Source organism: Grammomys surdaster, unplaced genomic scaffold, assembly GCF_004785775.1.
Source record: "Grammomys surdaster isolate TR1022 unplaced genomic scaffold, NIH_TR_1.0 843, whole genome shotgun sequence".
In the NCBI taxonomy this organism is placed as follows: Eukaryota; Metazoa; Chordata; class Mammalia; order Rodentia; family Muridae; genus Grammomys; species Grammomys surdaster.
Window position 1 is genome coordinate 5,250,179 of NW_021605262.1, and position 23,872 is coordinate 5,274,050.

The following is a 23,872-nucleotide window of genomic DNA, read 5'->3' on the forward strand; positions in this document are numbered from 1 at the left end:
AAGAGAGTTGTTTAAGAGCAACATTCAGTGTGGGGGGGTCACAATTAGTACTGAAAATATAAGATATAGCAAGCAAGAGACCAAACAATTGTGCTGCTCAAACACACTTAATAGGAATAAGGCAGATCTCCAGCTGCTGACCCCTCTGCTACAGCTGCTCACCACTCTGGGGTCACTTGTGCCATGAGATGTCCGCTCTTCAGCCTCCAAAGCCTGAGAGTGAGACAAGGCCACCTGACTCTGGCCCTCCAAGCCATCCTGTCTGCTTAGACTGTCCTCAAGGCTGGAGGGCCCGTCAGCCCTCTCTAGGAAGCTCAAACACTCCCGGTCTGAAGGCACCTGGAATCTCCCACCAGGCATCCTTCGCTTCCTGTACTTTTCAGGGACAGGCAAAGGATTTACTATTTTTTGTGATGACAAACTTGACTTCTGAGAAGATGAAGCACAGTCCTCAACATCCACAGAGTCTGTAATATAAAGAAAGTGGGCAGAACCCTTATTAGGCTGAATTCTCTGGGATCTGGAGGCTGGTTTTATAATTTTAAAAAGTACAACCATGAGTGTGAATGTGTGTCCACCAAACACAGGCACATGAAACAAACACATGCTTATTGCATGTGCCCACGTGCATGCACATGCAAGCAAGCGCACACACATACACACGCACAAAGACACATGAGAGGAAGAGGCAGGAGGAGGTGAAAGGACATGAGGAAGCACATGTGGTAAAACATGGATTTTGAGAAGAGCCTAGATGAAGTGAACAGAATCCGCTCTTGTTAAGTAGCAGGCTTTTGTCGGTACTTGCTCTGCATCAGCTCATACAGAATAAATGTGTCAACAATGTTCTCTAGACAACATCACACATGTGTGTTTCCAAGATATCAAATGGGTTGGGATAATAAAATGACACGGGAGAGTCATGTATTTACTCACTAATACCCTCTGGGAAGGGCAAACAAACTCGTGTCTAGGTAAGAACAATGACAGCAGGGAAGGCAGTCAACAGGAGCATGGCCCTGCCTTAACCACAGCCCAGAACTCTGAACAGCCACATTACCTGAGCACTGTACTTCTGAAGGTCTCACAAATGTGACTGAAACAAGTGCCTCAAGATAGCAGGTTTGCTTATGTGGGAAGTTTTGATACTTACACTGTAGATGCTCATGGTACTCTCAATTAACTTATTTAATTTTCCTCATCTTTGGTATTAAAAATGTAGCTAGTTTCATGAGCTTGGCCTGTGTATTTAGAAGAAAACATGTGTCTATGGGACTAAAGAGGGACAGGAAGAAATGTGAGAGGCAGAGAAAGAGGATGTATGCACAATGGAAAAATATCAAGAAATTTCCAAACTGGCAATCCAAAATACGGGTGTGTGATAAATTTTGAGGCGCTAAATCCTTTCCAAAGATAGTTTAGAACTTCATATATAAGTATAAAGACATCAGGAAAAATTTCAGAGTTATAGCAAACACTGTGAGTAATGTGTAAATACTTATTTAGAAAGGCAGCTCAATCCTGGCAGGATTGGGTGATTACCTGGCTGTGAAGTGATGCGGGCATGCTGCACATGCATATGGCAGGCCTCTGGCAAGCCATGCTGTGGGGGGAGCTCCCCACAGAGCTGGTCCTGTGGTGAATGACCTGGACACCCTCTGGAGGTGACTTTCTTTTTCTCATGGCCTCGCCTTGCTGAGTCCCCACATTGGTGCTGGATGGACAAAGGACTCAACAGATGTCTGGACTCTATTTTATTGAAAAACATTTTAAGTCATCATTAAAAATTACATTTTAAGTTTGTGAGAGCAATGTAATCTATAAAATATACTTTCCTTAAATCAATTAAGTAAGACAAAAAGTACTGAGTAGGTTAATATAGCAGTCAACACTACAGTGAGTTCCAGATAGTTCTACAGAAAGGAAAATGGCAGTGTTCAAGGGTGAGAAGACTCAATACCAAGTAACTAAGATGGGATGGCGGTGTACAGAAGACAGAATTCACAGACTGGGAAATAGATGCAAGTCAACTGCCTCAACGAATGCCCAGAGTAATTACACAATTTCTCCTTTCAACAGATGTTCAGAATAACTGGAGGTAGGAGTGGTCTTGACCAGTGTTACAGCACTCTCAAACCACTAAGCACTGACTCCAACTGTGGACAGTGTATAAACCTGGGCAGTCCTACAGCATGGGATGGTAAAAGGTCTATATTAGGACACAATAAAGCACATTCTATTATAGAAAAAAATGTCTAATTTGGCTTAGTAGTTCTTTGAAGTGCTGTTAGGAATGTAAAAAGGCAATCAGTGGAGTGAAAGAAAGGTCTTAGATCCAAAATCCACACGTAATTTGTATGATTCAACACCAAAAAACAAACAAACAAACAAACAAAACAAAAACAAACCAGGGTGGGAGACTTTAAAATACAAGAGAAGATATAGATGGACAATACTGTATCAATACCTGCCAGGAAAAGGCAAGTTAGAACTGTAACACACCCACACACCCATGAGAGGAACTAGGGTTAAGAGGACTGAGGATAGCAGTATTGGGAGATTATGGCTCAAGAGCTGCTGGCCCCAGCAATGAATGGCTCTGGGAAACTCATCATGGAGTACAAGACATTAAGTTAAAGCTTATAAGCAAGTCTCTGGTGAAAATTCACAGGGTTTGAGAAGTTTTGAGATCCTGGTAGAACAGTGGCCTAAATGGTAGAATTGACTCCTGAGCACCAGGATTTCAAAAGAGCCGAGTGGCTGACTATTCCTCACAGGTGCTGTAGACATCTAGCTTTCTTGGTAAAATCAGACATTTTTTTTCCTACGCTCTGAGAAAGAATGAAATTCAAACAACTGCAACTATGACTAGACTCAACTTAGATCCATTAATTTTTTCCTTTGTAATTCCATAGTAGAAATACTAGCATTCAGAGTCAATACTGTAAGCATTGTAAGAATATGCTCAAGCCAGGGCCTGTCTGACCCACGTAGCGCACCTTGGGCATAATGGAGGTCAGCCTCATGTTCCTGTTGGCTGGAGTTTGTGTTCCCAGGAGGATTGCTTAGGTCCCATTCACACTCGGCAATCAGGTTTAGGACAGCTTCGTCATCAGCATCCATGACCAAGCATTTTTTGGCCGAGGTCTCGGTACATCTGTTTCTGAGGTGGTGTGGTCTGCAAGGGAAATGGAAACATCTCAGTGTCCATAGGCCCAGGAATACTCCCAGCCAAGGATGGCTCTCATTATAAAGTAACCTGGAAGAGGGACTCACTCAACACAACTGGCAACCAATAACAATGTCATGAGATGCCACCAACACTATTACCCCAGCATTAACAGAAGCCCACTAGAAATAGCTAAAAACAATGTAAGTTCCAAAATGTTCCTCTGTCCCTATAATCTTTTAACAGGCTAAAATTCAACTTATTCTCTTTTTGACACATTCACAAGAAATACATGTGATCAAGAAACTTAAAGGACCACATGTTTCTGATGTGTATATTTACCTACAGCTGAGGAAGGCATGCATACATAGCCTTTAACTTTTTGGCTCCATATACGAATGACAATCTTTAATCACTAATCAATAAGCTAATTAAACTCAGACTTCAGGGGTCATATACAACAAAGAAGAAAATTCATAGAAATTGTTCAGAACTGCCACCAAACAATGACAACTTCAATGCTCAAGAACAATACATCCAACTGGCTATAGAGAGACACTGACTGACTTTACAGATTGTAATTTTTCAACAATAGTAGCAATGTCATTATGCCTTCCTGAGTATTATGTGCACAACTCAAGCCAAGTATGAGAGATTGGCTGACAGTGGCTCACGTGGAGGGAGGCCCAGGAATACTGTGCTGAACAAGACATTCACTGCGCCTGTGAAAGAGGTGCAGCATGTACTCACTGAAAACACAGATCAGCTTCACTGCCAGCTCAACAGCAACTACTAAAAAAGGTGAAGAACAGATGAGTACATTAATGTAGAGAAAATGAAATCATAACGCTCAGTAGAAATCAAAAAGGCAGAAAGAAAACTGAAGACAAAAGAACAAAGAACATATAATGATTAGAAAATAGTAATGAATATGGTAGCCATTGGTCCAAAGATGCTAATAAAACACTGTAAATGCCAATGTTCTAAACCTTCCAATTAAGAGAAATATATTTAAAAGATCTGCTTATATGTTGTTACAGAGATTTGTCATCCTCCTCAGGCTGTGCCTTGTCTTGAGACTCCATTTTGAAGATAAAGGAGAATTGTGCACCTTGAAGCACAAATAAACAATACCATCTGTCTGGCACTACCCACAAGGTAGATCTATAACTAATTTATTTCTAAAAGTAAAATGGGTACCCCTATAAATTTATCATCACCTATAAATTTATCAAAGTAAATCAGGTCAGAAGGAACATATTGGCATATGATAATACTATCAGGAAACCCAGGCCCTAGAACTTACCAGATTAAGTAAAGGGTGCAACACACTTACCTGAACCCCACAAGGAGAAAAACACCTAACAGACAGCAATGGTCCCACTACTCTGTCATGAATTTTTCGGATGTGAGTTAAGTGACTGACAGGAAGAGAATTCCCAACTATCCCAGGAAATTCAGCTTAGCTCATCCCATTGCAGATGTGGCCTGCTCAAACTGTTATCAGTTACATAGTCTATGGTCCTGCTCTCTGTTTCTCCAGCTCCTACAATCACACATCTCATTTCTATAACTTCTTTTTTACTATTGTTTGGGGACAGGGTCTTTTTACATAGCCATAGCTGTCTTGGAACTCACAGAGATCCACCTGCTTCCAAAGTGCTGAGATTGAAGTGCTGAGATGAAAGGTGTGTGCCTCCATGCCTGGCTCATTTCTAGAATACACCTCTGACCTTACAGCCTGAGTCTACACTAACACCTCCAGGAGATCCCAGTAGGGTTCATTATCTTATTTCCATAGACTCTTTTGGTATTTCTAGCACCTTACTACCTTTGCCTCTCAGGCCTCTTCAAGACTCCTTTATCTCTGTTGTAGCCTCTTTAACTCTTTGTAGCCATTCTATAACATATACATACATACAGAGAGATATGCATACATACATCTGAGACATATAAAGAGACAGAATAAAAGTAAATTTATACATAGATACTAACCACCATGGGTGGGTGGGGATGGAATCAAGCCAGGAGTAGAAATAAAGACTTTTACAATGAAGAAAGATCAGACATTTGATAGGAAAGACATTTGTATGTATGTCCCAGAAAGACATACATACAAATATAAGACATTCATGTATGTCCCAGAAAATGTGTGCTGTTTTAAAATTTTTACATAAAAAGAAAACTTTGCAATTTGTGTGTGTGTATGTGTGTGCACTTAATGCCACAGCACACATATGGACATTACAGAACAACTTCCAGGAATCTGTTCCCCCTTGCACCATGTGAATCCCTGGGATGGAGATCAGGCTGCCAATCTATGTATTTGTAGTAGCCACCTTTACTCACTGAGCAATTTTTAAACGGTATTTGTTTTTAAGACTATTTTGTTGCATGCGATAGAAGGGTCCTCAAGCCTTACTAACTTAACTTACATTATACTTTTTTTTCTATTTTGTATTTTAAGACAGGGTTTCTCTGTGCAGCTCTGGCAGTCCTGGAACTTTCTCTATAGACCATGTTGACCTCGAACTCAAGAGAGCTGCCTGGTTCTGCCTCCTGAGTGCTGGGATTAAAGGTGTATGCCACCACCTACTGGCTTACACTTGTTGGGAGCCGACTCCGAGCAGCCATCTTGAGCCATATACCCTGACAAGAGACTTGTTTTCAACAGCCTACAACAGCTGAGCACACTCTGATAATTATCTTGATCCTTTCAATCAAGGCCAGGCAGTGGTGGCACACGCCTTTAATCCCAGCACTTGAGAGACTCAAGGCGAGAACAGGGCAGACTCTGTCTCCAGAGCAGACTCAGCAGACTCTGTCTCGTTTCCAGATCAGACTCCCTGTCTTGTCTCCATTCTTCCCGTCTCCGTCCCCACTCTCTCTCTTGCTAGATCCTGACCCACGGACCGGAGCAGCAGAACAGGCCGTTACATACACTACTTTTAATGTCAAGTGACTCATCAGTTATATTTTCTATAATCATTTGCAAAGAAAATACTGTTGACTTCTTAGCCATATCTATCAGATGTTATAGGTAATTAATACTGGCAAAGAATTATTCATATAGTAATTTGTTTAGTTTCCTTTTCCTTTTTTATTTTTAAATGGATTTCTACTGCCATCGATAAACTTCACTGAGAATATCTTCAGAAAGAAAGAAAAAGGAAAAGGAAGCTGCCTTAAACCAGTGAAAAGGAAGCTGAACATCCCAGACACAGAGTTCATTAGGAGTATAAGAGGCCTGTATAAGGAGTTCATTAGGAGTATAAGGGGCCTGTAACTGAAACATCAAGATTATCATATAAAAGATGAACACTGCAGAGAAGGGCTGGAAGTCCTTTCTTGCCTGGGCTTCATGTAATAAATACATCATGTGCAAAAAAGGTTTGTGATATAAAGCCTGGTGGAGGTGGGAGCAATGTAAATGTCAGATAACAGGTCATGGGACTCCTCTTTTGGACTTCCATGCTTTCCCCTGCTCATAAGCTGGCTTCCCATTCTTAACAGTCTCTATTTCTAACCATGTGTCTTGATATAAGACTTAGTTTTGGGCTATAAGACTCTGTACACTTCAACAGGTATCCCTGGGACACTGGTGGGTACCCAGGGACTCAGATCCACACCTGTAACAGGAGCTGTGTCAGAAGGGGCATCATCTACATGAAGGTATGACTTCACATGCCTTCTGGTGGGACTGTAAACTTGTACTATGGAAATCAGTGTGGCAGTTCCTCAGGAAGCTGAGAATAGACCTATTTCAAGATCCAGTTATACCACTCTTAGGCATATAACCAAAATACACTACATACTGCTCCAGAGATACTTGCTCATCCATGTTCACTGCTGCTTTTATACAATAGGCAGAAACTGGAAACAGCCTGAATGTCCATCGACTGATAACTGAATAATGAAAATGTGGGACACTGACATTATGGAATATTATTCGTCTGTTAAGAAAATGAATTTTTCAGGTAAATGAACAGTGCTAGGGGAAAAAAATCATCCTGAATGACATAATTCAGACCCCAAAAGACAAATATTGTCTGTTTTCTTTTATATGTGATTGGTACCTTTTAAGCCCTTGATATGTGTGCGATCATCCACTTCACCATAGAGGTTAGATAACTATTAAGGGATTAGAAGGGAGGAGGGGATCTCCCAAGGAAGAAGAAATAGAATAATATAATCTTATGAAAAGACACGGAAGAGACTGGAGTAGGGGATTAGATACACGCTGGTGACAGAAGAAAAGGGGGAGGGAGGGAACTAAGGATGACAACTGACACTAAGGGCTATTTGAGGAGCTACATTAAAATCTGCTACTGTAGAAATTTCCTAAAAATATGTGTGTGATGGATAGTTTTATGTCAATTTAATACAGGCTAAAGTCATCTGAGAGGAGGGAACTTCAATTAAGAATATTCCTCCAAAAGAAGAGGGGTGTAGGCAAGCCTGTAGGGCATTTTCTTTATTAATGATTGATAGGGGAGGGTCCAACCCATTGTGAGTAGAGCTATCCCCAGGCTGGTGGGCCTGGGTTCTATAAGAAAGCAGGCTGAGCAACCCATGAGGAGTGAGCTAGTAAGAGCATTCCTCCATGGCCTCTGCATCAGCTCCTACCTCTCCAGGTTCTTGCTCTGTTTAAGTTCTTGCCTTGACTTCCCTCAGTGATGGACTGTCACCTGATGTGTAAACTGAAATAAACATTTTCTTCCCCAAGTTGCCTTGGACACAGTATTTCATCACAGCAACAGAAACTGTAACTAAGATAATATACATATATGAAAGGAAAATAAATTTTAAAAACAGAAAAACAATTTCTCCATAAACTACAAATTGAGGCCATGACATGCTCTCCACTAGTGCCATAATATGAATAGCAAAGTTAAAGAAAAAGCTGACACAAGAGACACCAAGAAATCCAAAATGCACTGTTCTGAGGTATGGCTGTCTACACAGCAGCTTTCTTGTTTGAAATAGACTGGCAGTACTGAAGAACTTTAGAAGAAACAGAGAGATAGATGTTTACCACCATCTACTTGAGCCCCAGTCAGAACTGAGAACTTCTATCTGCTCTGCATACTTGTCCCTCAAGGACAGGTGGCACACAGACACTCATGCCTGATAGCTGAATGTCCACTCAACAGGCAAGTTTGAAATCCATTTGAGTGGAACCACATCACTCCATACCTTCCAACTGTCGAAGTGGCTGAGAAGTTCTCCTTTGAGTTCAGTGATTCCTCTGGGGCAAAATGAAGCTGGGAAGCCTTCCGCTCACTCTCTCTCACAGGACGGTCATCTAAAGAGAAAATTCCCAAGAACTGTAGAGAACAGGGGCAGATGATTGCCGTTCTTCATGAGAGTGGACACATCTAGTTCTCCCATTCTGGAGCTCACAATACCAGAAGGATTTGGTGCCTGATGGCTGACACAAGCTCTCATCAGTGAATGGCATGCATCATACTAGAATGATGAACTCTGGTGGTTACACTTGGTTTCCCAACAATGCCAAGAGGCTAGCCAATGTCCTTAAAGCTTGCTGTCTATGAGCTGCTACTGGAACAGGCTGATACTCTTTGCAAAAGGACATGTAAGGTGCACAATTAAGACATGCTTCTTAAATGTTTATTAAATGTGCATGCCAGACACTGGATAAGTCTTGTCACATAAGCACACTAAAGGGTCTGCAGAGAGGAGAGTCCTCCCTACAATGAAGACTTCGACTATGTGAGTTTGCTCTTAAGGGTAAGTCCCCAGAAGCCCAATGCTGGAACACAGAGACAGAGGAGAAATCCCAAATGTCCCATATAAAGATACAAAGCCTCCAAAGGCCTTGACAAAAAAGCCTTCTGACATGTCTTATATAAGTACCTAAGGATGAGAAGACCCTTACTTGGAACTTTCCTCATTTTATGTTGTACATGCAGTTAGGTTCCCATGCTATCTTCTAAACAGTATTTACTTTATGGCACACAATCATAGGAAATAGTAAAAAGTGAGGAACCCCCCCCCACACACACACACAATGTTGCATAATCACATGTGTCTTCTCTGGACTAGGAGAATATGTCTAATCTGCGCTACTTTCTCCTCAGAGGCTGTGCAAATCCCTGGACTACTCCTCCAGAACTCAAATGCAAAACCTCCAAAGCCAATAAAGTTCACCACATGCACTCGTGTACACACACACACACACACACACACACACACACACACACGCACACACACCCCTTTCCTAACGGTAGCATCTTCCCTGACCCTACTGCATCCTACAGACCCCAGGCTACAACTTTGCTCCTTTCTCTACAACCTATCCAGAGCCTCCTAATTTCCTACCTACAACCAGGACCAAGGCCCTCTGCAGGCTCACCCTGTACAGAACCAAGATGTTCTTTTTCCAGCATCTGCCGATCCAGGGCCTTTGGACAGGATTTTTCCAAAGACTCTGATTTCAGTAATATCCCTTTGCTGTGTATGAAAATACCTCTTACATTCCTTTTCCATACAAACTGTGTGATTCTAAATCTAAACTTTTCTGGCAAGGGGAAGGCAGTGATTTAAACCTAAAGGATTCAAGACTATCCATAGTTGTAATGCTTCTAAATACAAACTCAACTGTTTATAAGTTACTTAAACAGTCAAATAAAGGATAGAACACGGCACATATCCCTTCCAAGTATCTTCAAATTAAACACAGAAATCCCAAGTATGTTTTAACTAAACAATGTGCTCTAGGCAGTTGGCCCATCTGCTCCCAGGCTCAACACTTTGTGGTCTAACAGTGTTCATGCCCACAGGAGGTCCATAGCATATACCTATGGCTAAGAGTTTCATCAAAACTGAACTGAATGTATGACATGGGGTCCTAAAACAGGTACTAAAGCATTAGTGTCAGTACTCACAACATACTGGAGCTGGGCTCTCTGGGTCAGGACACAGAAGGTGCAGGCACTCAGCACCCTCCACCTTTGGCCAACAACCGTACCTTAAGGTTAGAGATACAGGACCACCACTGCATGGGTAATGGACTACCAGTCACAAATGAGACAGGCTTATTCACCATTGCTACTGGCTCATCCTGCCTTAGGAGCTGAATTCTTGTGGAAACGCAACCTTTTGGGCTAAGAGAGGCCAGCCTATAATCAGAGCTATAATGCCAGGTCCTCGAGTTTCCTTTAGAGAACTGAAGAAAATAATCCCAACTAAATCACTAAATAGGTGACTTCTGGTGACTGTGGCTGACCAGTAAGGTCAGCTTTGCAAGGAATAATTCACCCCACTAATTTACACTGTTTACAGAAGGATGAAACAAAAGGAACATGTGCTTTCATGTTGCTAAATTCCTCTGCTATCTCTAGAAACATCTCTGAGATGCAGGGAAAGGGAGTTTAAGGCATCAGAACACCATTTACACACAGAAGATCAGTTCATGGTCAAAACATGATAGTTCTTGGTGCTATGGCAAGATACCTCCCAGACTGTATGGATGAATTTAACTTGATGTTCACTCATGAAAGCTCTTGACCTACTGATAAACCCACAGGACAGCAGTTACACAGTGTCCATCTTCCAGGCCTGAAGAATGGATGTGTAAGGCTGGGACTATCTATGGTAAGTTCCATATATCTGACTGACTGACAATGTCTGTCCTGAATTTATATAGTGGGTATGAATCCAGAGCTGACTAAGATCTGGCCAACCCATGCCTGTCTACACATAAGGGCCAGGCTGAACTAAAATCACCCAGACAAGCTCAGAGACACTCTAGCCATATCTCTGTTTTTGCTGCTGTTATATCTTTTTTTAAAAATTATATTTATGTACATATTTGTGTGTATATGTTTGAGTGTGGGTGCACATGTATCGCAGTGCATATGTAGAGGTCAAAGGGCAACTTACAGCAGTTCTCTCCTTCCACCATGAGGTTTCTGGGAATTAATTCAGGTCATCAGACTTGGTAGCAAGTATCTTTATCTACTTTACCCACTGGCCCAAAAACAAGTATCTGGAATTTACTTTTTCCAAAAGACTCTGAATGGCAAACTCTGTGCCTCCAGGCATTTGCTATGGAGGAAAAACGGTCTATTTTCATTTCTAATAGAACTTTAGTAGTTCTACTGCTCTAATGATCCTCTAGGCTCAGGAGGTCTGACCCCAATAACAACAGAAATTCCAAGAAATGCTTACATGCACTAATCACCAAGTTTTAGGCTCAGTGAGAGGCCTTATCTCAAAAACAAGATGGGTAACACCTGAGAAAAGATACCCAAGGGCAGTTTACATTTGACCCCCACATGCACAGATATGTACACATACACTAGTAAACACATGTATATACAACACACACACACAAACACACACACACATACACACACACACCACACCACTATCACCACCACCACCACCAAAAAGTGCCAAGTTTACAAGGTCATTCCTGAGTTAATACCTGTAAATTCCCAGGATAGGACTTGTAGGACTTGAAGGTCAAGGAACGTGTAAGCATTTCTTGGAATTTCTGTTGTTATTGGGGTCAGACCTCCTGTGCCTAGAGGATCATTAGAGCAGTAGAACTACTAAAGTTCTATTAGAAATGAAAATAGATCACTTTTCCTCCACAGCAAATGCCTGGAGGCACAGAGTTTGCCATTCAGAGTCTTTTGGAAAAAGTGAATTCCAGATGCTTGTTTCTGGGCCAGTGGGTAAAGTAGATAAAGATACTTGCTACCAAGTCTGATGACCTGAATTAATTCTCAGAAACCTCATGGTGGAAGGAGAGAACTGCTGTAAGTTGCCCTTTGACCTCTACATATCTACATAAACTTGGTGATTAGATTGGACTGGCTGGCCAGCAAGACTGACTCCAGGAAGATGAAAGACACCCCAGAGCTGACAAGGATTTGGGCCATCAGTGAAAAAAAAAAATCAGCTTCAGTTGGAACAGCAGCATAGTCTGTCCAGGAGCACAAAAAACAGCTCCACTGCATGAGGTTGTGAGGGCAATGGCTCCTCCACCTACCTAGCTGTCGGAGCTTTGGGAGCATGTGCACAACAAACAGGCGGTAGTCAGACTCATTCTTCACAACAGGGTTAAGCCGGAAGTCCACATCCTGGAGCTCTACTAGGGTGTGGAGCCTAAATACTTCTGCTAATGAAGAAATACAGTTGTAGTAGAGATTGAGGCTCTCCAAGGAGACAAGATACTGTATGCCCTGTTAATAAGAAAATATCTCATCAGTTCATCACGAAAAATAAACTATTGGTATGGGCTAACCAATTTAAACACACTGATAATGAATATACTAATACCAGAAAAACTAACCATGTACCATGTTCTTATTTGTGAAATTCTATGTTCCATATAGGGCAACTACCATATGAGGTATTTGAATAGAGAGGTCAGTGATTCCTAGCACAGCTACTCTCTTGAGTGCCCAATATGAATCACATTATATTATTTACATAATTTCATTTACTCTCCACACACCCAGATTAGGAGGCTAATGCTTAGGGATTGAGAGGAACCAATCCTTGGTTTGGCCAAAGCTGGAGCCTGTACCTAAACTAGCCAGACTCTGAAACCAATGTTAGGAATTGTCTTGATAGTACCATCTTCCTAGGCAATGATACCCTATGTTTCTTTCAAGGTAAGGCCCTCCTCTCTGAATTGAGCAATGTACTGGCTGGTTTTGTGTGTCAACTTGACACAAGCTGGAGTTATCACAGAGAAAGGAGCCTCAGTTGAAGAAATGCTTCCATGTGCTGTTAGGCATTTTTTCGATTAATGATCAAGGGGGAGGGCCCAGCCCATTGTGGGTGGTGCATTCCTGGGCTAGTGGTCCTGTGTTCTATAAGAAAGCAAGCTGAGCAAGCCAGGGGAAGCAAGCACCCCTCCATAGCCTCTGCATCAGCTCCTGCCTCCAAGTTCCAGCCCTGTGTGAATTCCTATTCTTACTTCCTTTAGTGATGAACAGCAGTGTGGAAGTGTAAGCTGAATAAACCCTTTCCTCCCCAACTTGCTTCTTGGTCATGATCTTTTCTGCAGGAATACAAACCCTGACTAAGACAAGCAATAAGCAGTATTTATACAAACTTCCCACTTGTGTCTCCTTGGGAGACTTCTTATTTTCAAATCATGACTGGGCACCTGCAATGAGCCCAAGATTTGCATACTGTCATTTAGGGTAGAAGGCCAAATGGCAAGCCATGGATAGATATAACCTACAGAAGGAGGCAGCACAGCAGATGAAGGGATGAGCACGCATACTTCAGGCTTTGGGGTCTTATCTCCTTCCCTTTAAAGATAATCCATCTTCTTCAGAAAGCTATTACTTTGGTATTCAAAGTAGTTTAAAGGTATAATGGGATGGGTTAGACACTTAGCTCCAGATAGACACTAGTGATAGTATAATACAATCATCCTAAAGGTACAGTCTATAAACATTCTTTGTATAGTTTTGAAACATGTTGTATTTTTTTTTAAACCATTAAAATGTTCCTCTGACACTGATATTTTAACAAATAAGCCTAAACGCACCTCAAGACTAACCAGGGAGTTACGTGAGAGGTCTAAGGATTTTAGAGCTGTCAAACGAATCAAAGAGTTCCCCAGGTGAGTGATCTTCTCTTGGTATGTTCCAGGAATAGATAAAGATCGAAGCTCAGCTAGGAAAAGAAAATTGTAAGATTTTAATCTTCTTTTAAAATTTAAAATAGTATAATAGAAATTCAATTTAAGGGAAATACTTTAGACATTTTTAGAACACAACAGACACACTCTGCTTGACCAAAGTGTAATGAGGCTTACAGATGTTATCCTATGTCCATTAGTGCACTTCTTATGAACCAGAGGTTAGCAGAGAACCCTGACAAGTCATTTGACCAAGAATTCTCTGCCCTCGGTGTCTGCTCACCTTGGTCCCTCATCATATCACTTATCCTTCACCATCCCTAGGAGCATAGGAAGATTCTGCTCCTCATTTCCTTTTAGTAATGTTCCAGTCATGGACCCTTGCTTCCCTGCCCTGCTTGCTTGCTAAAACATCTACTTGTCCATGCCACACTGGGAACAGAATCTTTATACTACAAAATCCTACTGCATCAGGGATTGCCTGTGCTCATCTCAACAGCCCCGAATACAGTCTTTTTTAATCTTCTTGATTTTGTTTGTTTGCTTTTGAGACAAATCTAGGTAACCAAGGATGGCCCTGAATGCTAGATCTTCTTGCCTCAAGCTCCTGAGTCCAAGATTACAGGTATGGACTACTACTTCAAGCAAGTTTCTGGACTCTGTCTTTGAAAGAATGATGAATGAATGAATGAATGAATGAATGAATGAACAAATAATGGAGGAGAGCAGGCTAAGCCCTAGTATTCATTGCTATCTGCTTCCTAACTGCAAATGCAATTTGAACGGCCCCCTACGCCCTAGCCACTATACTTTCCTCACCCTGACTTTTATCTCCTCCAACTGTGAGTCAAAATAAACCTTTTTACTCTTAAGTTGCTTCTTATTAGTTTTTTTTCATGCAGGAAATGAGAAAAGCAACTAATATACCTTCTTACTAAATAACAAAGTCTCTATACAGAAAATCCTCCTGATTGACCTGAATACTATTAGGCAATAAAATCAACCTGACACATGTTTTACGTGTACTTGGAACATTCTCCAATAGAAACCAGATTCTTGGTCATTAAACAATCTCTGCAGACTTAAGAAAACTAAAATCATACATAATATGTTCTCTGACCATAATAGAATTACACTAGAATTAACAGAAAAAATAACAAGAAAACCTCCCGACACAGGATTCTTTAAAAACACATCCCTAAAGAATTAAAAAAGTGAACAATTACTAAATAATTCATGGGTCTAAGAAGACACCTAAAGTGATATTTGAAAAGTATATTGAAATCAATGAAAATTAGAGCCAGTCATGGTGGCAACTGCCTGTAATCCTAGCCACTTGAGAGTCTGATAAAACTCCAAGGTTAGATTTGGTTAAATATGGAAATCAAAGTCATCTTGGCTTAATATCACACTTGGAAAATTAAAAAAAAGGTTGGGGTGAAGTTCCATGACAGAGCATTTGCTTAGCACATGCAAAGTCCTAGGTTCTATCTCCAGTACCATTACAAACAGGAGAGATATAACACTACCAAATGTGTTAGTTTGTAAAGAGAAATATATAGATTAAAATATTTAAATTATAAAACAAGTTTTAATCCACAAGGTTTCAGTTCTAGAATCTAAAGAGTAAAATAAATGCAAAGTAAGCACAAAGAAATAGGTAGAATTTAAAAACAGTGAAGACAAATCAACCAACCCAAAAGTGGCGTCTTTGAAATGATCAATAACCATAAATCTCCAACATGACTGAAAAACAGAGCCAGATTAAGTACCATTTATGAAAATGGGGATATCCCTACAGACTCCTCAAACATTAATAAACTAGTAAAAGAATGCTGTAGTCAGTTCTGTGTCGATATGGTTGACAAGAGGAAAAAAAACGAATTAGTTTAGATAATGAAAATTCACTCTAGATGAAACAACTATCAGTTTAAAAATCGAATTTGTAACCTAAAATCTTCAACAATGGAAATTCTAGGCCTGTGTGGTTTTACTGTAAAAGTTCAGGGGAAAAAAAGTTTAAAAAAAAAAATCACAACACAAATTTCACAGGATCTCTTCTTGCACAAAACATGAGGCCCTAATGTCCAAACCATATAAAAACAGACCTGCATCCCTTATAAACGAAATGCCATGTAGAAACCCAGGAAGACAGAAGAAAGCTGCTGCAAAAATGAGGCTCAGCCTGACCATGGCCATACATAAAAACATATAGGTCGGGTTCACCGGCTCTCAAGGGACCACAGCTACGATCTTCCCCCACAACCCCGCCCAGTCGGCCCCGCCTCCCTGGCCCAAGGGCCGGGACCGTTTGTGGCCAAGTGGCTTTCCCACTGAGGCAGAGCTATCAGGCCTGAAAGCTAACCCAGGGAGACCCTGAGCCCCGGGTGTCTGTCTGTCCCCCACGCACCCAGGTCGCGGTGGGGACCGAGGCCGCTGCGCTCCCGGACAGTCTCTTCGCACAAAACCAACCGCTGGCCTGGCGCCATGTTTTCAAACCGGACGCTTGCACGCGGAGCCTGCGCAGTGTAGTGAACTGAAATGGGCTGGACCAACCCTGCAGGGGGCGGACCCAGGAGGGTGGGCGGAGCTTCGGTTGTGTTTAAAACTTCCTCTGGAGCAGGGCAGGTTCATCCACGCACTCCCAAGCGGCTGGGTTGTGTGTGCAGCCTAACCCTGCTTTGGATACTCCCTACGAGAGCCCCATTACGTTCAGTGTGGTCTGTGGTAACAGCTGCTAGTGCCAGGGGCATTTGCATCTATTCCCACTTCCGATCATTTCCTACCTCATCCAGGAGCCTTCCCTCCTAAGGTTCTCTCCTGCCCCAGCCCCTGAGACACTTCTCCCCTCCCCCCACCCCACACACCCCGCGCTTCCTCACCCTGTGGCTGGAGAGACAGGCTGTGTGCAAAAGTTTCGAAATGTTCTGCCTAAGACACATTGAAAGTCCCTTAATCAAACCTGGGGTCTACTGACTAGAACTTCGTCCATCTAGGTGACTTTCAGGCATTGAACAGGTATCTAAGCTTTTCATAAGCCAAATAAAGGCATGTGTGGTTGCCATCTAAGAGACGTGGCGCCTCGGGACACAGCACAGGTTTCAAACACCTTCTTTCATTCTATTTTGCCTGACCAAGATCAGAGTCCAAGTGGGACCTTGGGGAGAGGGGTGGCCTGTCTGGAACAGACCAAGGACCAGCTTTTCTACTGCAATGAAAAGTCCCAGTAGAAACTTGGGAAATAACATTTCTGTTTACTGAAGAAAGAGGGACAAGGATTAGCTATGCACCCTGCAGAGATTCCTACACGCCTATGATTTCTACATGCCTCAGTAATAGGTTATGCTAATGATTAATCACTACCAAATACTCTTTACAGCGGTTTATTATCTGCCATGGTAACATTAGACTGTGAGCCAAACCTACATGTATTTAAGATGTCTTATGTCTTTAAGTTCCATTTGAGGTGTTTTGGAGTGAACCAGAAGCACTGGAATTTGATTTGGTGCTGGTGAAAACACAGAGCAAGGGCCAGTGATGTGACATGGAGTCAGAGAGCATGAGCCAGGCTGGGTCACATCAGGTGCTATCCCTTCTGCCTCAGAGTTCATAAAGTTTTCTCATCTAAACCTGAAGGTTCCTTAAGTGGGGGCCCACAGTGTGGTCCTGCCTACTATCTGAAGAGTTGGCAGGCAGTCCTTCCACCCAGAACATTCCATTGATCTCACATACATTCTCCCCCATGCTGGTCCCAATCTTGGCATTCATCAGATGTCTGAGATAGGGTAAGAAGAGCCACTGTTGCCATGTATAAGGCTTATGAGAACTGCTTCTTTTTATATGCTATCCCTGTAGGACAAGCCAAAATATGTGCTGCTTAAGACCCACAGTCTAGGCCAGCTGGATTTTGGTGAGAGCAGGGGAGGCTTCTCTGGCTCTTTGTACCTGATACCCCTTGCAGGTTTTCTAAGATCTTTCATAGAGGCTCTCACTCCCCAGCTTTAATCCCTAAACATGTGGGTGTTGGGAGCCGACTCTTAGCCGAAAGTGGCTATCATCTTTATAGCCATCTCAAGCCATATACCCTGACAAGAGACTTGTTTTCAACAGCCTGCAATAGCTGAGCACACTCTGATAAACATCTTGTTACACTGTTTAGTGCCCCCAGCTGCAAGGTGCTCCTGGTATCCATGGCTACAAGGCACGTGACATAGTGCCTTCAGTTGAGCTTGTCCACAAGGGCAAGTCACGTGGTAAAGGGTATAAATACCCAGGATTTCCTTTCTATGTGTGTCAGGAGAATAGAGGAGAAGATAGGAGAGAATATAGAAGGTGTGAGGAGAATATAGAGGAGAATATAGGATTTCCTTTCTATAATTGTGAGGAGAATATAGGAGAATAGAAGAAACTAAAAGAGAATAGAGGAGAATATAGGAGAACAAAGAAGAGACTTGAAGAGACTCGACCAGACTCTGTCTTGTATCCATCTTTTGCGTCTCTCGCCCCTCCTCCGTCCCCACTCTCTCTCTTGCTAGACCCTGACCTGTAGAACAGAGCAGCAGAACCGGCCGGCCTTTACAAAGTAGCAGAACCGGCCGTTACAAAAGAAATGGCAGTTACATGTAGGCACAAAATACATAGTCATCTTCAAAAAGACCAGGAGAAAGGGAGGGAAGCCTGAGGCTGACCCATGTGTGCCTAAAGAAAATAGGGGTTCAAGCTAGTCCCTGAGGGTTTCTATCTTCCTCTATGACTGTCTTTGGCCATAAGGAGTAAAAGGAGGAGGTGTGGTCAAAACTGAGAGTTTTAGATCAGAGGAGGGCTCATTCTGGCCCTGCATCCTCAGTGGGCCTTGTAGAGTAATGGGTGACATGTCATTGTTAGAGCTCCTCATCCTCTTGTAGGGGCAATACTTTAGTATGCTTCCTTAGTTAGTTAGATCTCTCCTTCCTGTTACAAAAGCTGGGCTTGTGTGTCACCACAGGGAAGCACACCACAGTACTTCCTCCTGAAGTCAATCAGGAGCCACACCAGCCTGCTGACAATGTTGTATGGAAAGGTGAGAATTCAAAGTCTGACCCAGGTTCCACTAACCTGGGTCAGAAGTTATAAGGTCAGCTGAGGCCAGGCTGAAGTCACTTCACCTCATGAGTTCCTGAAGCAGGACACTGTATCCATGAGTTTGAAAACACTGTCATGTCGTTGGAGCAATGGTGAGGATGATCCATTGGCATTGTTCTGCCCTAGGGACCAAAGGCTAAGCCACAGTAGCTGGGTTACCCGTAAGAGCCAAAGTCAACTTGTAAGCCCCAAGGACCAGGTAACTTCCTGGAATTCTGGGAGTTGTAGTTCTTGAAAAATAACAAAGCCACATGGGAAATATGGTAGCCATGTGGTTTTGTCCTTAAAAACCTCCAACATCACAAGACTCTTGCTTGGATTCCAGGGAATGGACCTGATCAGAGTCTACCTTGATCAGTATTTAATTAAAGCTTGTTTCAAATTTGGCTCAAAATTATGGAACTGTTTTTTCTCTTGTGAGTCTCAGGATTATCAACCTTGCCATAGTGATAAGAAACCCTAAAAGAGCTCCCATGGTCTCCATAGGCCAGAGCCTAGCCACTCCTGTTCAAGATTAGACTGCCTTGGTATCTATCCAGCACTGGGCCTGAGGAAGTTAGTTCCTAGCATGTACATCTAAGTGAAGTGTCTCTACTTCCAGTTCTTTGACTGCTTGAGTTCTGAATCACAACAGCAAAAGTGGTAGAGACTCCAAATGTGACCACCAAACCTAAGAGATAAGATTCTCCCTAGGTGGCTACCACAATGGTGTTCACCAGGAACTTGATCCTCATAGGCATACTTCTCTGATATAGGACTCTTCATGTAACCTGCCAGATGGGACCCTGCAGTCCTGACTTTGCAGGCGGAGACTCCCCAGGCATGATACTCTGGGTAGGGACTTCCTAGGCATGAGTCCCCAAGATATGGCCCTTTAGGTAGAAATTGCCCAGGCTTCACTCCTTGAGGAAGAGCCTCTTAGGTAGTGATCCCCCAAGGTGGGGACCACTCAAGTGTGACCCCTGGAAGATGATCTATAAGGCATAAATACTCAGACATGCCCCCACAGGTGAGGAGCCACATGTGTGCCCCTCCAGGTGGTGAATCTTTCCTGGCAGTGACTTCCATAGTTGTGACCTTCCTGGTGTGACATCCTTATATGGGCAGCTGATCCTTCAATGTACTCATTGGCCCCTAATGCTGAGCTATGATTTTCAGAGAGGAAGGTTGAGTAGCTAGGCAGAATCCATACTCTGGAGCTGTATCCGCAACTTTCAGATAGTAATCAACTGGGTATACAACACTCCATAAACATTGTACCCTTGTACTCACCAGGGACTACCCTATGCCTTGCATTTCCCTCAACCATTCACTCAGACAAACTATCTGTACTGAGTATTGCAGACTGCAAGAAGAGACAGAGCAAGGCCCTAGTCTAGGTAGAGCAGGCACCTTCTGCCAAGGCCTAGCATTTCTGAGGCCCAGGCTCACTCTGTCTAGAGGAGCTCCTCCTCACCTAGAGGAGTTGGCCCTCCTCTGAATAGACTAGACAGTGTGGCCCAGGTTTCCAGGTTGTAGAAAGCCTATGGCTTCTATAAAGAAGAGCTTACATCAAGTCCCATCCTGTTACCATCACACAAACTTGCCTTTGCTTGGCAGCCTTAGTCACCAAGCCCAGATGCTATAAGCTGGACCAACAAACTCTGTTCTTTCAGTGCTTAAGATTCCCAATGTCAGCCCTGTTACCACTGGAGTGCAGTTCTCATTAAGCTCAAGACTATCGTGTGGTAAGATTCTGTGAGGCCAGGACCTGTGAGGGCACCCATTTCTCTTCTACAGTCATATACCTTGATGTGACAGCACAAGGCAGGGAGCATGAGCCAAAGTGGCATCTCATATTGAGTGACAGGGGTTACAGCAAAGGTCAGAAGGCATCCTGGGTTTATAGCATATCAACATATTGTCAGGGTACTAAGAGTGGGAACTCACAGGTTCTATGCTCCTGGACTGGCTTCACTTCAAACTTCAGTTTCTTCGCCTCTTTAAAAAAAATGGAAAAAAATTAAACTTTTTTTCATATAACTAATAGCTCCTAACCCTCTCAGCCTTGCCTTTCCCCATCACAGAGGATGAGACCTATCTCTTACAGCTTGGGGTAACAAGTTCTGACTAGTGGGATGTAGTTATAAAACTACCATGACATTTTAAAGCTGAGTTTCTAGAAAAAGAGGCAAGCCACAGACCTTCTGTTTTTGCTTTGAGCTATGATGGCCAGAGCTGTATCAGCCACTTTGGAACCAAGAGGGAGGAAATGGCATTACAGTAGTGTTTAACTTGGGCTCTAAACTAATGTCACTACTACCTTCTGACTGTAGACTTTTCCCTGAATAGGAGAGAAAACACTGGCTTTGCTTGACTGCTGCTGTGTCTGATCTGTGCTATTGAGATCTTTCACAGTGGTGGATGCAATATATTTGGCACAGGCCACACCACATAGTGGGTGTATAGCCAGAAGACATGTGACTATGAGAAAGTTTCAATGAGTCTGTGACCCTAAAGAGAACTCATGTTCTATTTGGGGGACTTGAGGCATGCATAGTTAAGGAGATCCAGTACCTAGATCATGGGAATAGGAGGGAACAGAGAAGACCCCAAGAAGCTAGTGCTCCAATAGAAGGGGAACCTGGGGGGATGTCACGCCCTTGACAGGGATCCAGCTGGCTAAAGTCCAGTCAATGTGGGTAAGTGAAGGTGGATCTGGGCAAAGCACAAAGAAAAACTTGCATGTTGTTTACCTGGTTTCCTAGCTATATAAGCAGGGAGTAATCAGAGAGCTTATTGCTGGCCTTTATCATTTCTAAGTCATATGTTGACTTAATCATTTGGATGAGACTCCTTTTCCTGAGCTGAGGGTTATGTAAGTATAGCATCCAGGAAAAGAAGACAGAACTTCATCTTTCAGAAGCTCTCAAACTTCATCTTTTAGAAGCTCACTTTTAGAAGTGAGTGATATGCTAGGGAAGGTTCTTTTGTTAAACTAAAGCATACTTTTTTATATAGATGACTTGTTTCTAGCCCCAAACTCACACATTAGAGTGCTAACCTCAGTGGAAAAGGGTTAAATCCAGGGGTCTTAGGAGGTGATATGGTGGAGCCTCACACTGGGATAAATGCCTTTCAAGAGGCATCAACAAGTCATTTCCTTAGTCTATGTCAAGAAGGAAAGCAGGGAGGCAGATCCCTAGTAGTGGACCTGACGAAGCCTGATCCTGGATTCTAGGTCTGAGGAAGAAGCATACACTGTAGAAGCTCACAGAATCTCACAGCAGCATGAATTTCCTGAGATGCCATGAAAAATTGCTTACATGTCAAATGTCACTTCATGGGACTGAAGACAGAGTTGCCTACAAATCTTGAGGTGAGTTTTCTGGTTATTAGGCTAGTCTAGGTACAATCCTTGTATGAGTCAAAAGACACTCCCAAGAGGAGCCAGTTAAGGGTGAAGCAGAGGCTGAGGTAAGGCAGCCCTAGTCTGAGAGCATCTGGGGTTATGAGAGCTGGAGGAAGCAGGGAAGACACTTCTCTGGTGGTACAGAGAAAGTTTGGTTCTGCCCATACCTCTGTATAGGACTTGTGGCCTCCAGGACTAAGACAAGAAGTCTATGTTGTTCCAGGGGAACAAATCTCTAGTAATTTGGTAAAGCAGCTACAGAAACAACACATGCACACGTTATTTGTCAACCCCAATTATAGAGAGTCTCTAAAGACTCTACTGTGTTTGGAATTGAAAACAAGGAGAACATGTAAGCCATGTATTTGAGGCATAGTCAGGACATGAGACAATAGAAGGCTTTCAAAGTCAAAGTGAAACGCCTGCATAAGTTGTTTTGAAACACTAATCCTTGGTTATGAGGATCAGAAACCAGGATGTCAGTAATCCTAATGTGAACAGGCAGTTACTGGCAGAAGTTTCCCATGTGAGGTTGGGGTAGTTTCTGCCTGGCTCTGACTCTGGCAGAGTCTTAGTCCATAGCTATTGTTAATCAGGCACATGAACATGAGAGTCCCCCTCTTCACAACCTATAAACATTTTCAATTTATTTTGGTTAATTTTAATACAAATGACCCCATTTGATTATGATAACTTTTATACATTCCAAATCCAATAACGTATCAAGACATTAGAATATAGAAGACAGCTTGATAGGGCCCTAACGTAGAAAGCTGTTCACAGATGTTCACTGTCTCTTCAGCAGCTCCAGAGGAGGCTGGTCAGGTCACACAGCAGTTTACATTGCCTGCTGTGCATAATTCTCATCTACATCTCCAGTCTATGTCAGCTCTGAGTATGCACGTGGGGAGCCAAAAGATGACTTCAGAGCCCTAGAATTCTCTGACTCTCAGAAGCTATGCCCAAACAGGGCTCACAGTATCCTTACAGCACAGCTGGTTCCTGCTGTAGCACACAGTAGCACCTGTCTCTGTCCCTCCCCACAGCAGCATCTAAGGTTGATAAGGATCCAGACGCAATCATTCTAAGAGGCAACAAACCTACCAGATACTCTTCAGAGTTGAGAACCTGTTCCCCAAAGATACCTGAGGTGCAGTAGCCTGCAACTTCAATTGTGCTGTCTGGGGTAGGAACCTAATGAGTGCTGTCTAAGTAGAAAGCTCATCTTACAGAAGATTTAGCCAGGGAGCCAGAGAGCTAGTGATCCAGGGACCTGCTTAGCTCTGACCCAGAACCCATGCAGAGAAGCCCAAGCTTTCATCTATTAGACATACGGATCCCTGGGAGGGCCTACCCCCTTATCAGCCTGCTGCTACTGGTGACACATGCTTACAAGTCTTTATCTCTCACTGGGGTAGTACTACCCCCAAAGGAAAGCTGTGGTTGTCTTGTGTGGACTCTGTGCAATTTTGCTATTTGTACTTACTTGGTCTCAGCAGTTTCGTTTCTTTTCTCTCTCTCTCTCTCTCTCTCTCTCTCTCTCTCTCTCTCTCTCTCT

General features: G+C 42.9%; 1 protein-coding gene across 2 annotated transcripts in view; it reads right to left on the bottom strand.

The window, feature by feature from the left end:
- The window catches only part of Cep72 (centrosomal protein 72), a 29,179-nt gene extending 12,873 nt beyond the window's left edge, over positions 1 to 16,306 (bottom strand). The window contains exons 1-7 of one of the 2 annotated variants that reach the window (XM_028782725.1): positions 16,213 to 16,306; positions 13,710 to 13,837; positions 12,192 to 12,384; positions 8,366 to 8,474; positions 3,000 to 3,178; positions 1,543 to 1,749; positions 163 to 467 (exon numbers count right to left, since the gene is read on the bottom strand). In XM_028782725.1, the coding sequence (XP_028638558.1) occupies positions 163 to 467; positions 1,543 to 1,749; positions 3,000 to 3,178; positions 8,366 to 8,474; positions 12,192 to 12,384; positions 13,710 to 13,837; positions 16,213 to 16,291 (1,200 nt within the window). In that variant the 5' untranslated portion in view covers positions 16,292 to 16,306. The remainder of the gene's footprint in view (positions 1 to 162; positions 468 to 1,542; positions 1,750 to 2,999; positions 3,179 to 8,365; positions 8,475 to 12,191; positions 12,385 to 13,709; positions 13,838 to 16,212) is intronic. The other variant, XM_028782726.1, reaches the window with a different exon arrangement.
- Positions 16,307 to 23,872: the final 7,566 nt, after the last annotated feature.